The sequence below is a fragment of the Heptranchias perlo genome, chromosome 26, assembly GCF_035084215.1.
Source record: "Heptranchias perlo isolate sHepPer1 chromosome 26, sHepPer1.hap1, whole genome shotgun sequence".
Classification (NCBI taxonomy): Eukaryota; Metazoa; Chordata; class Chondrichthyes; order Hexanchiformes; family Hexanchidae; genus Heptranchias; species Heptranchias perlo.
Genome location: NC_090350.1, coordinates 27,784,113 through 27,800,655, shown reverse-complemented (window position 1 = coordinate 27,800,655; position 16,543 = coordinate 27,784,113). Strand labels below are relative to the sequence as shown.

The 16,543-nt window shown below is 47.6% G+C and overlaps 1 protein-coding gene across 2 annotated transcripts in view; it reads right to left on the bottom strand.

Annotated features, from left to right (window-relative positions):
- LOC137342616 (importin subunit alpha-7) overlaps positions 1-15,613 on the bottom strand; it is a 41,917-nt gene extending 26,304 nt beyond the window's left edge. Inside the window, exons 1-3 of one of the 2 annotated variants that reach the window (XM_068006637.1) lie at positions 15,516-15,583; positions 5,340-5,466; positions 55-188 (exon numbers count right to left, since the gene is read on the bottom strand). In XM_068006637.1, coding sequence (XP_067862738.1) covers positions 55-188; positions 5,340-5,349 — 144 coding nt within the window. In that variant the 5' untranslated portion in view covers positions 5,350-5,466; positions 15,516-15,583. Of the gene's footprint in view, positions 1-54; positions 189-5,339; positions 5,467-15,515 lie in introns of both variants that reach the window. The other variant, XM_068006638.1, reaches the window with a different exon arrangement.
- Between the last annotated feature and the right edge of the window lie 930 nt (positions 15,614-16,543).

Sequence of the window (16,543 nt, the reverse complement as noted above, 5' to 3'; positions counted from 1 at the left end):
GGATAGATGGAAAAATGGTAAATAAAGTGACATAAATTAACTGTAGTGGCATACCTGTTGCTCTCGCTTTTGTTTCCGTAGCTGAATACCTTCTTCCTCCCTTCTCCTGCGCATCTCCTCAGGATTTAATGCTTTGTTCTTGTAACGATTCATTCTATAGTTTTCTTTTGCTGGACTAGCCGTGGTTTCTAAAGAAAAAGATAATTTTTAAACAGTGAAATGCAACACAATGCAAATATCGCTCCAATGGCGATATTGGAGAAGAAAGGCATAAATTACAACACCATCTTCATGCTCCCCAATCCTCCAGTGGCGAATTTAGACCACAATTTTCTGGAAATATAATTAGAATACACCACAGTGAACACAGTGGCAACTCAGAAGTGGTGCAGCCAATGGGTATCTCTGCAGCAATGGGAAAGGGCAACGGTGTTAACTATTCTCTTCTAAAAAAGTTTACCTCAAAAAGTACTGTAATAAAAGGAAACGCTTTGTTCAACAGTTGAACACATTAACTGTATTCTACTTAGGATTTAATAAAACAAATTACTGGACAAAATATGCCTTGCATTGCTATTTAAATTCAATGGCTCAGAATTTGCTACAAAATAATCTTGCATGGGAGGGGAGGAGCAGAGCGAAAAAGAGAAAATTCTTTGCACGGCAGTTAGAATTTGGAATTTTCTCTTGTTGAAGGAGGTTTTTAATAGTTTTTCAAGTCTCCTTTAAAAATAAAATTTATAAACAGTATGGAGAGAGTAGGAGTGGAATTAGACCAGGTGTCCTGTGCAGAAAAACACAAATGCAGACTTCATTGAACGAATGGCCCTTTTCTACGCTGTAACATTCTATGATTTGATCATTCATTCTACTGATAGAAATTATTTTTTAAAAATGTAATATCCTATGGCAAATTATATTGATTCAGATCTTCACAAGTAGTCCAAACGTCAACATATAACCAGTCGATGATGAGTTTGCTTCGATAGTGTCTGACACCGGGCTAAAAGGTAACAATATTAAAACACATCTTGAGCTTTTGGCAATATGTACGGATTGAAAGTCAATGAGAACAAAGGTGGATTTATGTAATAGTCTGGCCACTGTTGTGTACCTTGATAGTTTGAAGTCACTTTGAGCAAGTCCCTGCTCCAATATCAAGTTAAAATTACCTGATGGTATGAGGTTTTGAAGTCTTCTGCCACATTGTATATTGTTGCTTGAAACTCTGTACAGTACAGATCTATTAATGCAGAGCAAATAATCTAATTTGACAGCACTGTACTGGCATTTTTAACTTTTTTTAAACTGGAAAAGCTTTTGAAATACTAAGTTTAAAAAAATGCTTAGCTCAACTCTTCACCAACCTCCTGAAGATTCTGCAACGCCTGTATCCCTGCCCAATGAGTGACAATACTGCAGATTCGGTACAATCCAAAGCCATGACTAGTACTCCATGTCAGAGCTCCCCCAACAGAGATGCAACTGACAAACATCTAAGCCAGGAACACATATCTGCTGCAGCTTCACCTCAATTTTCTCCTCTAATTCAAAAATTCCACACGGTAATAAAATTGCACACATCACTTGGCCTGCTGTGGAGTTCACTGTAGCGAACATCAATGAGGACTCAGCATCTGCACTGCACAGAAATTTATTTATTATCTGAAAGGTGATTTGAGGAGTTCAGGAACTTGAAAACATATGCAAATTAATGGTATATAAGCAAGTTAAACAGATTATTTTAATCTAAGTCAAGAAAATAGGACTAGCGAACACAAGTTAATGAAATGTAAATATTCAAGTTATCAGGAAAAATATCTTTACTAATTGACTGTTAGAAATATATTGTAAGCCAGGAGTGAGTAGCAAACATATTGCTATTATTCAAAATACAATTAGATGTGATGATGGGAAAGCTACCGTGGTAGATGGGTGAGCTTTGATAGGCCAAAAGGCCTATTCTCATCTGACTTTACATTAAAGTCCACAGTCCTATATATAGTGGCTGACCAATTTTTGGTTGAATAAAGTATTTGTTGGTTAGTTGCATGAAGAGTCACAAGAAACATTTCAGTTAAGGGCTAATATCTACAGCCTTCCAGATCGTCTCTAAATGAAACAGGCTATTACCTAAATCAACACATTTCTGGTAACTAGGTCACCAAGATGTTTACAATTGGTAAATCATTTTATAAATCACTCAAGTCATTCAATAGCCCGAAGGTCCAAACAAGTCAATCTCTGATGGGTACCAGGTGATGAAGTGACAAATGATACTCAATATGGTTTGGGTAAATTGGGTGGGGTTTTACATTAGTAAACTGTAAGAGGTATAAGCACAGTTCAACCATTTGGACCAGATACTACTACAACTTGCATTTATTTAAGTCTATTTTCTTGACCAGTGTTTCAAGTAGATTATGTTGCCTCCAACCTGCTTTAGCACTAACATTTCCATTCATCTGATCAGAATTTTGTAAGTTCTTTCCAACAGCATGCAACGCCATAACACTCTGCCTTGACAATCACATGCCTTCTCAATAAGACAGCTGACCATTTACCTCTCGTCTGTTGCCTATGAGGGGTACTTCTATTAAAAATATTAGCAACTACTTAAAAAACACAACAAATGCATGTTAGCCAGGATATTTGGAGAAGTCCCTGCTCTTCCAAAAAGTAGTAGGGGATCTTGTATGTCAACTTGGATAGGCAGATGTGACTTCAGTTTAACTTCTCATCCAAAAGAGGGCACATCCAACAGTGCAGCATACCTTCCGGACTACACTATCTGCCCCAATTAAGTGCTCAAATCCACAGTGAGGCTTGAACCCACAATCTTCTTTGATATTGTTACCACTGAGCCAAGCTGGTATTACCCACTGAGCCAGGGCTGACACAAACTAAGTCATCAACAACATTCTCTATGACCGTGGTGTATGCTCCTTTCTCAACCTCCTTAAACTGTCTCTCTACCTCTCCACTACATCTTTCAACCCCTCCATTGCCTCTGTGCTATCAAGATAGTATGTCCAACATCCAGTCTTGGAGAAGCCACAATTTCCTCCAGCTAAACGTTGATCCAGCAAACTGGAGGTAAGGGTCAGTGTATATGTGGAAGCTGACGCCATATCTGCAGACGATGTCACCCAAAGGCAACAAATAGATGAGGAAGAGGGGGCCAAGGTGCGGGACAGGAAGAGAAGCCATTGCTAGAGATGCTCTGGTTTCGATAAAATAGGCACAAATTGAACCAAGCGAGGAAAGTCCCACTGAGTTGAACAACACAGGAGTGGCACTGGAGGACAACGGTGTGGTCGATCTTGTCGACAACTACAGAGAGGTCAAGGTAAACTTACATAGGCAAATATGCACACAGCAAGGTCTCACAAACAGCGAATGAATGAATGAGCAGATAATCCGTTTTTCATGGTGTCGGTTGTGAGTACTGTAGGCAAGACAATTGGGGCCGTTTTTTGTGTGAACTACATTGACAACCTGCAGTCACAGTAGAAATCATTTGCAACGAAAGCTTCATTACTTATGCCCTGCATTTAATGTGTGCTGGAATTCTCCAGTGCATAGTTAAATGTTTTTGAAAAGTGTAATTAACAACTCTCAGGGACTGACACCAGACTAATTAGGAAATTTCCTTTGATTCTCATTTCTTTAATGCAAGTGCCATCATATTAAAATAGGCCCATCAATTCCTATTGAATTTGTTAAAAAAATGCTGAATTTTAATTTGGCCATAATTGATATGTAAAGACAATAAAAACTTATTTCTTCACATTATTGGTATAAAAAAAGCATAGCAAAATTACTGGAGATTTCATTTCTACCATATTTCAGAAATGAAAAATGATCTCATCAGCAATTATTAGATGAAAAATGCATGAGGTGCTTCAAGTTAAATTCCAATCAATTGGATCACAAGTGAATGAAATGCATGATAAGTATTAAAGCTGCTGCTTAACAATGACTTTCTGTGCCAGTGCGCAATAAAATTTAGCATTCCCAACAGCAAGCCCCTGCTCACTTCCAGCCTCCAAGCTTTGTCTTTATTTTACATGTATATTATATCAGTGTTCCTTTCAGATTTTCTCATTCCTTTTAAGCTCCAATTATGCTGTTTCACATCCCCACCATATTGAAATCAAAAGTTAGGGCCCTACTTCAACTTAATGTAGTCATTTTGAGATTTTGGGAAACATTCAAGTTTTCAAAACCAAGGCGTGGCAGCAATTAAACACTACTTCCTGATTTACCTAGTCTTTGTTTTTATAAAAACACTTGATTCAACCTTGATGGAGTCCTGTTCTATAGATCTTCACCCTGGTTTCTCAATGAAAAACATGCAAAACTAAAACTAGTAATCTTCAGTATGCAGCCAAGTAGCATAACACACCAGAGTACCAAAAACATCACCATGAAATGACCAGATTGGAGGTTTGCCCCCATCATCTCAGCTAGCTGTCTTAATGAGTTGTTGTTGGGACACTAAATAGAAGCAATGCAGAAGAATACCAAGCTCCTCAGCTGAAATCAGGATACAAAAGCCAGACAGCTTTTAAAAAACTAAATGCTGACAATTTAATGATTTTTTTTTGAGTAGGGAAGTGGGGTTTCTAGTTATCGAGTTTGGCTTCAAATAAATCCAAACCATCACTGCCAGGAAGTTACACAGAAAACAAATAAGGAAATACCATTTGGCTCATCCAGGTCACTCTGACTGCAGTCTATTCTCTGGAATATAATTCAGATAGATAGTCTTGCACCAATACCACATTTGTCCTCACATTCTAAATGTCGGAAGATTTATATGCTATGCAAGGTCAATGGTCATCTTTTTCCCTTTAACCCTTTTCAGAAATGGTATATCATTACTGCATCACGAATCTGAATTGGGTTATGTCAAATTAATATGCATCTTTTCTGCAGATATTATGCCAATTACATGTACAGTTTTGAAAGCAGCAAGGATTTATTCAGAAAGTAATCTAATCTGAACTAGGGAGGTTAGATTTATTGATATCAAGCTGCTATTGGAGCAACCAATCTAATACTGTCAAAACCAGATTGAAAAAGTTCAAGTTTATGCAATCAAACGTACAAGTGTAGACAGCCATTACTCACATCCAAAATACTGCCACAGATTTGCCCTGTGTACTACTCAATCCATCTGTATTAATATGCAGGTTTTACAAATATAAAAAAAATAGAAAATAAGCCCTCCTCCAAGCTGAATTACTCCCAGGCACTAATTATATATTACTGTTGGACATATATTAATTACCGTTCCTTCATTATAACGTAATCATAATCCGAGAACTCCCTACCTAACAGCATTGTGGGAGTACCTTCAGCACATGACTGCAGCGGTTCAAGAAGGCAGCCCACCACCACCTTCTCAAGGGCAACTAGGGATGGGTAATAAATTCCAGCCTTCTCAGCGATGCCCACCTCCTGAAGAATGATAAAAAAAAAGACCCTGTTTGTATGATCAGGTAGATATAAAAGATTCCATGGCACTCTGTCCCAAAGAAGAGAAGCGAATTCTTCTGATATCCTGGCCAACATTCATTCCTCAACCAACACCACCAAAAACAGATTAACTGGTCATTCATCTCAGGGATTTTGCTGTGTGAAATGGCTGCTTGCATTTGCCTACATAACAGTGACTACACTTCAAAAGTAATTAATTACTGTGAAGTGCTTTGTGAGGTCATGAGGACATGAACAATGCTAAACAATTGCAAGTTTTTCCTTTCTTTAAAAAACTAGATCATCTCTATATGGTAGATTATTTCTTCCAATGTACTTTGTGTTGCGATTGATCGAGAAATTAATAGCCCGATAAAACTACGCAAATCTTTTCAACAGTTTACATTTTCAGTTACTACAAGTCAACCAAATCTCCCATTCTCGGTATTCAAGAATAAATAGTCTGTCAGTCTGCTATCGCAGCAACAACCCAAGTCCACAGTGAGACCTGAATTACTTCATAGTGATATAAATTGCAAAAAAAGATAAATGGTAGATCACTGCTTGTCACTATGCTAATGATCCTAGGAAAGCCTTCCACATTTACATTTTCTAAGACCATTTAAAGCTTATAATGGACTATATATTACTAATAAAAACATTCAAAGGTTAATTTTTAATTGCTCAAGGTCACAATTCTCTGCAAAACAAGTTATATTTTTAATCTGTCTTTAACCATGTCAACTTCAGCAATGAAAACGAAGCATTTATCAGTGTTTGATACAAATTTTACTCCACGTATACAAATACTCAACTGACGTAGCGATTGTGACTCATTTATAAAGGGAGCTGATCACATCTATTACATTTCTGAGCTATGTAAAAATCGAGCTAACGAATTCTTGATAGAATTTCAGTTTGTATAGATCAGGTTTCAACCCCTTCTGTATATATGAAAATGAATTCCAGAATATTATACACCTACACCCGAAACAAGGTAACCCGATAGTTACGTGAAGCAACTATCCAAACCCTTGATTACATAAGGCAACTTAAACCTAAATCATTTCCAGTATGCAAGTCCAACACATTTCCACTACAACAAGACAAGATAGCCAATACTTGGTCTACTAGTTCCAAGAGATACTAATTAAGTTTCCTGAGAAATGCTCTACCATTTCTGAATCACTTATCTGAATTGGCCATACACTTATTCTGAAAATGTTATGTCAAAGGCAAGTATAATCTGGAAAGTTCCAAGGGTTTATTCAGAAAACAACATCGTTCACGCTAGGGAAGTGAGGTTCAGTGACATGTCTATTGCTCTGAGCAACCATTTTAGTACTGTTACAGAAGCAAAACATTGATGTTCAAAAACTCAAGTGAATAAACTACACAATTTAAGATTAATTAATATTACAATGATAAAACTACTCCTGGCATCACATTAATTACCACATTGAAGATTATTTATCAGGTGAAATCTATATAAAAAGATGGCCACCCAAGGGACTTTCTGGTATTTTACGGGTTAAAACTTTTGAAGAATTTAATATTGTAGTCTGTTTCTCAGTAGCAAGCACATTTTTAAAAAAAACATTGAAAATTACATTATATATTAGAACACATTGTAAACTAAAATAAATGTCTCTGATTGCAAATGTTGACTGGCCACATTTAGTGAGAACCATGAGACTTTGTAATGTGTGTTTTGGGAGGGGGAAGAAGGCAGTTATTCGCGTAATCAAATTAGCAACTAGAGCTGAAGTAACCTCTCTGCAGTACCAATCCTTGTACCTCCTTATGGATCATGCCCATATTCCTATACTGCAGCCGCAAGGCAGACAGTGAGCTACCTAGATCCAAATGCGCAGACAAGGCAGCATGCTGGTGGACTATTTCTAGTGTAGTTCACCTTCCCTGTGGTGCTATTTGTATAGATAAGGTTGAAGCGTGAAATCTTCGTATGATGTGTTTTCTAATCTGCATCTTCAAAGCTTCATTTATCTCATTTAATCAAGTGAAGTTGTAACAAGGTAAACAAACATTGGACAAACGGCAGAACAGCAATACATTGGTGGATTCCTCTGCCATTAGCATTTCGTAATTTATTAGCATTTATTAGCATTTCACATCGTTCACCTGAGGAAGGGGGAAGCCTCCGAAAGCTTGTGAATTTAAAATAAAATTGCTGGACTATAACTTGGTGTTGTAAAATTGTTTACAATTAGCATTTCAACCACAAAGTCTCTAATTTTGTTCAGTCCCAATGGTTCTGTCCTAACATAACATTAATTTGTTATTCCGAGTACTGGGCTTACTTGAATAGTGACCACCATTTTTGATTGCTAAACAAAACAGAAACCTGGAGTTATGGCTTCCAATTTTTATTTAAACCCCAAAAACAGATAGATGATTGTCCATTTTAGTACAGAGTAGGGAAAAGGAGTAAAAAGAAAGTAACTTTTAAATTTGAATTGTGCTTTAATACAATGCAGAAATACAGTGTTCAAATAAATAATTTGCTCAAAATAGCATCTAGAAAGCTAACTACATAAGGGATAGAGATTTTTTGTAAAAATTAGGAAATGCACCAGAATTAAGCTGTTATAGAAAATATACTACAATCATCTAAAGAACACGGCTCCCACTTTAAATTATATCACCAAATACGTACATCAAGTCTACAGCACTGAAACAGGCCATTTGGCCCAAATGGTCTATGCAGGCATTTATGCTCCACACAAACATCCTCCCTCTGTGCTTCACCTAACCCTATCAGCATATCCTTCCATTCCTTTTTTCCTCACGTGCTTATCTAGCTTCCCCTTAAATGCATCTATGCTATTTGCCTCAACTACTCCCTGGTCGTACGTTCCACATTCTTACCACCCTTTGGGTAAAGACGTTTCTCCTAAATTCCCTATTGGATTTATTAATGAATTTCTTGTATTTATGACCTCTAGTTTTCAAAACCCCCAAAACTGAAAACATTTTCGCTGCATCCACTCCACCAAACCCTTTCATTATCTTAAAGACCTCTATCAGGTCACCCCTCAGTCTTCTCTTTTCTAGAGAAAAGAGCCCCAGACTGTTCAGCCTTGCCAAGTATATCCTCAGTTCTGGTACCATCCTTGTGAATCTTTTTTGTACCTTCTCCAATGCCGCTATCTCTTTTTATAGTAGGGGGACCAGAACTATACACAGTACTCCAAGTGTGGTCTATCCGCTTCTATACAAGTTTAACATAACTTCTCTGCTTTTCAATTCTATCCCTCTAGACATGAACCCCTGTTTGGTTTGTCTTTTTTTTATGCCCTTATTAACCTGCATCGCCACATTTAGCGATTTGTTTATCTGTACCCCAAGATCCATTTGCTCCTCTACCCCATTTAGTCTCTTACTATCCCAGCAGTATGTGGCCTCCTTATTCTTCCTACCAAAATGCACCACCTCACAACTTATCTATATTGAAGTTCATTTGCCAATTAATAAACGTACAGAATGGCTGTTTAATGTCTTCTTGCATTTTGATGCATTCTTCCTTTGTACTAACTACACCCACCAATTTGGTATCGTCCACAAATTTTGAAATTGTACTTCCGATTCCAGAGTCCAAATGGTTAATGTAAATTGTGAACAAAGTTATCCCAGCACCGATCCCTGCGGAACACCACTTCCCACTTTTTGCCAGTCTGGGAGCTACCCTTAAACCCATCTCTGTTTTCTGTTTGGGAGCCAGCTTGCTTTCCATTCTGCTACCTGTCCCCTGACTCCACATGCACTGACTTTAGTCATGAGTCTACAATGCAGCACCTTATCGAAGGCCTTTTGGAAATCCAAATATATTACATCTACTACGTTACCCCTGTCTACTATTTCTGTTAAGTCTTCAAAGAATTCAAGAAGGTTGGTCAAGCATGACTCTCCCTTCTTAAATCTGTGCTGATTATTATATTTTTGTTTTCTAGATGTTTTTCTATTACATCTTTGAGTAAAGATTCCATTATCTTTCCTACCATTGACATTAAGCTAACTTGTTTACATGGTGCAAAAACAAATTGCACCTTTTGTTAGGGTCACATTTCTGCCATCACATTTAGTGGTTTATAAAATCTAAATTTATGGAAAACAATGACAATTTGCAAATATATTGTGCTTTTAATTTAAAATGTCCCAAGATGTTTTAGAGAGTTAAGGGATTGGCCAGTCAGCCAGAGATGGGCAACAAAAGCTTGTTTGAAGAAAGATTGTCAGGCTTTTTAAAAAGATGGAGAGAGAAGGGGAAGAGGAGACGCAGTTCTGGAAAGTAGGGCTAAGTTAGCTGAAACTCTACCATTAATGATGAGGTGGGATGAGAGAAACATGCACAAAAGCCGGGGGATGATCTGGGGGGGGGGGATGATCTGGGGGGGGGGGGGATGATCTGGGGGGGGGGGGGATGATCTGGGGGGGGGGGGGATGATCTGGGGGGGGGGGGGATGATCTGGGGGGGGGGGGATGATCTGGGGGGGGGGGGGATGATCTGGGGGGGGGGGGGATGATCTGGGGGGGGGGGGGATGATCTGGGGGGGGGGGGATGATCTGGGGGGGGGGGGATGATCTGGGGGGGGGGGGATGATCTGGGGGGGGGGGGGATGATCTGGGGGGGGGGGGATGATCTGGGGGGGGGGGGATGATCTGGGGGGGGGGGGATGATCTGGGGGGGGGGGGGATGATCTGGGGGGGGGGGGATGATCTGGGGGGGGGGGGGATGATCTGGGGGGGGGGGGGGATGATCTGGGGGGGGGGGGGATGATCTGGGGGGGGGGGGGATGATCTGGGGGGGGGGGGATGATCTGGGGGGGGGGGGATGATCTGGGGGGGGGGGGATGATCTGGGGGGGGGGGGATGATCTGGGGGGGGGGGGATGATCTGGGGGGGGGGGGATGATCTGGGGGGGGGGGATGATCTGGGGGGGGGGATGATCTGGGGGGGGGGGATGATCGGGGGGGGGGGATGATCGGGGGGGGGGATGATCGGGGGGGGGGATGATCGGGGGGGGGGGATGATCGGGGGGGGGGGATGATCGGGGGGGGGGGGGATGATCGGGGGGGGGGGGATGATCGGGGGGGGGGGGATGATCGGGGGGGGGGGATGATCGGGGGGGGGGATGATCGGGGGGAGGATGATCGGGGGGAGGATGATCGGGGGGAGGATGATCGGGGGGAGGATGATCGGGGGGAGGATGATCGGGGGGAGGATGATCGGGGGGAGGATGATCGGGGGGAGGATGATCGGGGGGAGGATGATCGGGGGGAGGATGATCGGGGGGAGGGGGGGAGGATGATCGGGGGGAGGGGGGGAGGATGATCGGGGGGAGGGGGGGAGGATGATCGGGGGGAGGGGGGGAGGATGATCGGGGGGAGGGGGGGAGGATGATCGGGGGGAGGGGGGGAGGATGATCGGGGGGAGGGGGGGGAGGATGATCGGGGGGAGGGGGGGAGGATGATCGGGGGGAGGGGGGGAGGATGATCGGGGGGAGGGGGGGAGGATGATCGGGGGGAGGGGGGGAGGATGATCGGGGGGAGGGGGGGAGGATGATCGGGGGGAGGGGGGGAGGATGATCGGGGGGAGGGGGGGAGGATGATCGGGGGGAGGGGGGGAGGATGATCGGGGGGAGGGGGGGAGGATGATCGGGGGGAGGGGGGGAGGATGATCGGGGGGAGGGGGGGAGGATGATCGGGGGGAGGGGGGGAGGATGATCGGGGGGAGGGGGGGAGGATGATCGGGGGGAGGGGGGGAGGATGATCGGGGGGAGGGGGGGAGGATGATCGGGGGGAGGGGGGGAGGATGATCGGGGGGAGGGGGGGAGGATGATCGGGGGGAGGGGGGGAGGATGATCGGGGGGAGGGGGGGAGGATGATCGGGGGGAGGGGGGGAGGATGATCGGGGGGAGGGGGGGAGGATGATCGGGGGGAGGGGGGGAGGATGATCGGGGGGAGGGGGGGAGGATGATCGGGGGGAGGGGGGGAGGATGATCGGGGGGAGGGGGGGAGGATGATCGGGGGGAGGGGGGGAGGATGATCGGGGGGAGGGGGGGAGGATGATCGGGGGGAGGGGGGGAGGATGATCGGGGGGAGGGGGGGAGGATGATCGGGGGGAGGGGGGGAGGATGATCGGGGGGAGGGGGGGAGGATGATCGGGGGGAGGGGGGGAGGATGATCGGGGGGAGGGGGGGAGGATGATCGGGGGGAGGGGGGGGAGGATGATCGGGGGGAGGGGGGGAGGATGATCGGGGGGAGGGGGGGAGGATGATCGGGGGGAGGGGGGGAGGATGATCGGGGGGAGGGGGGGAGGATGATCGGGGGGAGGGGGGGAGGATGATCGGGGGGAGGGGGGGAGGATGATCGGGGGGAGGGGGGGAGGATGATCGGGGGGAGGGGGGGAGGATGATCGGGGGGAGGGGGGGAGGATGATCGGGGGGAGGGGGGGAGGATGATCGGGGGGAGGGGGGGAGGATGATCGGGGGGAGGGGGGGAGGATGATCGGGGGGAGGGGGGGAGGATGATCGGGGGGAGGGGGGGAGGATGATCGGGGGGAGGGGGGGAGGATGATCGGGGGGAGGGGGGGAGGATGATCGGGGGGAGGGGGGGAGGATGATCGGGGGGAGGGGGGGAGGATGATCGGGGGGAGGGGGGGAGGATGATCGGGGGGAGGGGGGGAGGATGATCGGGGGGAGGGGGGGAGGATGATCGGGGGGAGGGGGGGAGGATGATCGGGGGGAGGGGGGGAGGATGATCGGGGGGAGGGGGGGAGGATGATCGGGGGGAGGGGGGGAGGATGATCGGGGGGAGGGGGGGAGGATGATCGGGGGGAGGGGGGGAGGATGATCGGGGGGAGGGGGGGAGGATGATCGGGGGGAGGGGGGGAGGATGATCGGGGGGAGGGGGGGAGGATGATCGGGGGGAGGGGGGGAGGATGATCGGGGGGAGGGGGGGAGGATGATCGGGGGGAGGGGGGGAGGATGATCGGGGGGAGGGGGGGAGGATGATCGGGGGGAGGGGGGGAGGATGATCGGGGGGAGGGGGGGAGGATGATCGGGGGGAGGGGGGGAGGATGATCGGGGGGAGGGGGGGAGGATGATCGGGGGGAGGGGGGGAGGATGATCGGGGGGAGGGGGGGAGGATGATCGGGGGGAGGGGGGGAGGATGATCGGGGGGAGGGGGGGAGGATGATCGGGGGGAGGGGGGGAGGATGATCGGGGGGAGGGGGGGAGGATGATCGGGGGGAGGGGGGGAGGATGATCGGGGGGAGGGGGGGAGGATGATCGGGGGGAGGGGGGGAGGATGATCGGGGGGAGGGGGGGAGGATGATCGGGGGGAGGGGGGGAGGATGATCGGGGGGAGGGGGGGAGGATGATCGGGGGGAGGGGGGGAGGATGATCGGGGGGAGGGGGGGAGGATGATCGGGGGGAGGGGGGGAGGATGATCGGGGGGAGGGGGGGAGGATGATCGGGGGGAGGGGGGGAGGATGATCGGGGGGAGGGGGGGGAGGATGATCGGGGGGAGGGGGGGAGGATGATCGGGGGGAGGGGGGGGAGGATGATCGGGGGGAGGGGGGGAGGATGATCGGGGGGAGGGGGGGAGGATGATCGGGGGGAGGGGGGGAGGATGATCGGGGGGAGGGGGGGAGGATGATCGGGGGGAGGGGGGGAGGATGATCGGGGGGAGGGGGGGAGGATGATCGGGGGGAGGGGGGAGGATGATCGGGGGGAGGGGGGAGGATGATCGGGGGGAGGGGGGGAGGATGATCGGGGGGAGGGGGGGAGGATGATCGGGGGGAGGGGGGGAGGATGATCGGGGGGAGGGGGGGAGGATGATCGGGGGGAGGGGGGGAGGATGATCGGGGGGAGGGGGGGAGGATGATCGGGGGGAGGGGGGGGGAGGATGATCGGGGGGAGGGGGGGGGAGGATGATCGGGGGGAGGGGGGGGGAGGATGATCGGGGGGAGGGGGGGGGAGGATGATCGGGGGGAGGGGGGGGGAGGATGATCGGGGGGAGGGGGGGGGAGGATGATCGGGGGGAGGGGGGGGAGGATGATCGGGGGGAGGGGGGGGAGGATGATCGGGGGGAGGGGGGGGAGGATGATCGGGGGGAGGGGGGGGAGGATGATCGGGGGGAGGGGGGGGAGGATGATCGGGGGGAGGGGGGGGAGGATGATCGGGGGGAGGGGGGGGAGGATGATCGGGGGGAGGGGGGGGAGGATGATCGGGGGGAGGGGGGGGGGAGGATGATCGGGGGGAGGGGGGTGCGGAGGGGAAGGAGGAGAGAAGAAGGAGTTGGAGGGGAAGGAGAGAAGAGGGAGTTGGGGGGGATGAGGGGAAGGAGGAGAGAAGAGGGAGTTGGGGGGGCGGAGGGGAAGGAGGAGAGAAGAGGGAGTTGGGGGGGCGGAGGGGAAGGAGGAGAGAAGAGGGAGTGGGGGGGGCGGAGGGGAAGGAGGAGGGAAGAGGGAGTTGGGGGGGCGGAGGGGAAGGAGGAGAGAAGAGGGAGATGGGGGTGCGGAGGGGAAGGAGGAGAGTAGTGTTGGGGGGTGTGGAGGGGAAGGAGGAGAGAAGTGTTGGGGGGTGTGGAGGGGAAGGAGGAGAGAAGTGTTGGGGGGGTGGAAGAGGGAGGAGAGAAGAGTGTTGGGGGGTGGAGGAGGGAGGAGAGAAGAGTGTTGGGGGGTGGAGGAGGGAGGAGAGAAGAGTGTTGGGGGGGGTGGAGGAGGAGAGTAGAGGAAGTTGCAGGGAGAGGAGGAGAGGGAGGGAGTTCAGAGCAGAGATGCACCTTGTGCAGAATAGCATACAGGTGGCTGAGTTTTGGAAAGTTGGAAGTTATGAAACAGTTTTCAGAAATTGCTGAAATAGGGTTCTACTTTTCTCGTGTTGTACAGAGAGAAAAATATTGCAGCCAATAGTCCAATCATGCAAAATTAATTCAAAACTACTGAATTACTGGAATTCCTGCACTTATCCTAAACATTCACAGGAAGCACACATTTCACCTAAGACGCCAGTTCTTATTGTCAGTTATACCTTCCCAACAACCTGAAACGCTCCTGAAAATATATTTCGTTATATTGGCAGCAAATCCATGGCCCAGCATTTAGCCGGAAGCTCCCACACCCTGCCCTATCCAAAAACATTATAATCAAGTCGTGATTTTTTTTAAGTGAAAAAAAATCTTTCGATCATCTTGTGAGAAACGATCAGGTGTTCTAAAGATGCCTCATTTTCCACATTCGTTTATCATACAGAAATTGATTGTCCAACCCTTGATTACCATTCTAATCCTTAATATAAAATTAATTTTATGTACAATCATTCGCCTCCCGAAAAATACACACCTTTCCTATGAAAAGTAGATTTTGTTTTAACGAATCTCCTGAGCCATTTCCTGGACACTGAGTGGACGGAACCAGATTAATCGCTGTACCTCTTTCCTAATCCCATTCAGATTACAACGCAATTACAAATCAAACCTCGCATTCACCACTCTTAACACAACAAAAAATAAGAAGGAATAATTTGACCGGGAGCAGGTAGACTACATCCCACTTTGCCCCGTTGTCCGGTTACACGAAGCCCTAATCACCTGGATTTTAATACTGATAATGTGCCGACGCAATGATTTCTCCACCCTTTCCCGGTGCGACATCTCTCAGGCCCCAGTGGCTGAGTCACACTACGATGGATTCCCCTTCCCCGCTACCCTCCCGTTACACACCGGGGTTCACTCGACAACTCCTCTGGCCTCGATTACCGAGCAAAGCTCAGGCTCCTGCGGCCAGGCCGGGCCGTGTTGATCGGATCTAGCGTCGACCTCAGTCTCGCCTCTATCCTCCCTCACAAGGGGGGAGGGGGGGGAATCAATACCTGACAGCAGCGGCGGCGCTTCCATCGACTCTCGAGTAACGTAAAAGGGCTAAAAGACCAATGTAGCGACCCACCCAAACAGTGGAAAAATATCAACGGCAGCCAAACCGTCCGTCCCCCCCGAGCCTTTACTCACCCATTTTGTGCCGGTGAGAGAGCTGCAGGACGCTGACAGCGCGACTCCAAACACTCGCGGCTCCTGCCTTCCAGAAACTACTCTTCACAGCCAAAATGGAGGCTACCCCACGGAAGCCCACTTGCGCCAGCGCTGCTGCAAGTCGTTGTGCTTTATTCAAAATGTGCGTTCATTTAAAGTGACAGCACGCCTCTTTTTCTTTCGATTCGACAACTCGTCAGAGCGCAAAGTTAAGGAGAAATAGGTAGGATGTAAAACATCTTTAATGATGCCGTTTCTAAAACGTTTTATATTCTATTTTAATATTACCCCATACGTATAAAAATTAATATTTAACTGTTTATGAATTTATGACATCTGTTTTAATACTGTAAAGATCATGATGTAATCACTGAGCTTTGTCATCACCCCTGTATGATAATAGTTTATAGTTCTGTCATATAAGAAATATTTCAATTTATTCAATGGGCTGTTTACTGTGCCAGTCGCGCCACCAGTCACATTACTTGCAGTCCCATAGATTCCAACCTTCCAGTTTCGAAAGTTTCGATGACCAGTTACAAAATGTGAGCAAGACCTCAAAAATCACACAGACATATTCGTTATGTTTCCTATCGATCTGAATTCCTTATGTCTTCTGCTTGATTTACGTACAACTAGTCTGTAACCATTTGCACAAGATCACACAGGTGAATGCGTTGCCCACAACAGTCACGATGCTTTTATTTTACAATTCATTCTCCCTTCCAACAATATAGCCCAGTCAAAGTCTCATACATCATGGGTTACTGCAGAATTTTGGTGTTCGAGGACGAGGAATAACAATGGAGCACTCAGAGAAGAAGAACCCTAAGCCTCTTGAGGTCGAGGACACACAGGAGACTGAGGATGCTGCTCGTGACCCACATTGACCAGCCAAGAAAACGATTTGTGAGGCTCCAGTTGAGGAGCCTTTCACATCATTACACCAGTGACTCTTGCACAAATAGTCTTCTCCACATCTTCAACATTCACTTAATAAATGTTCA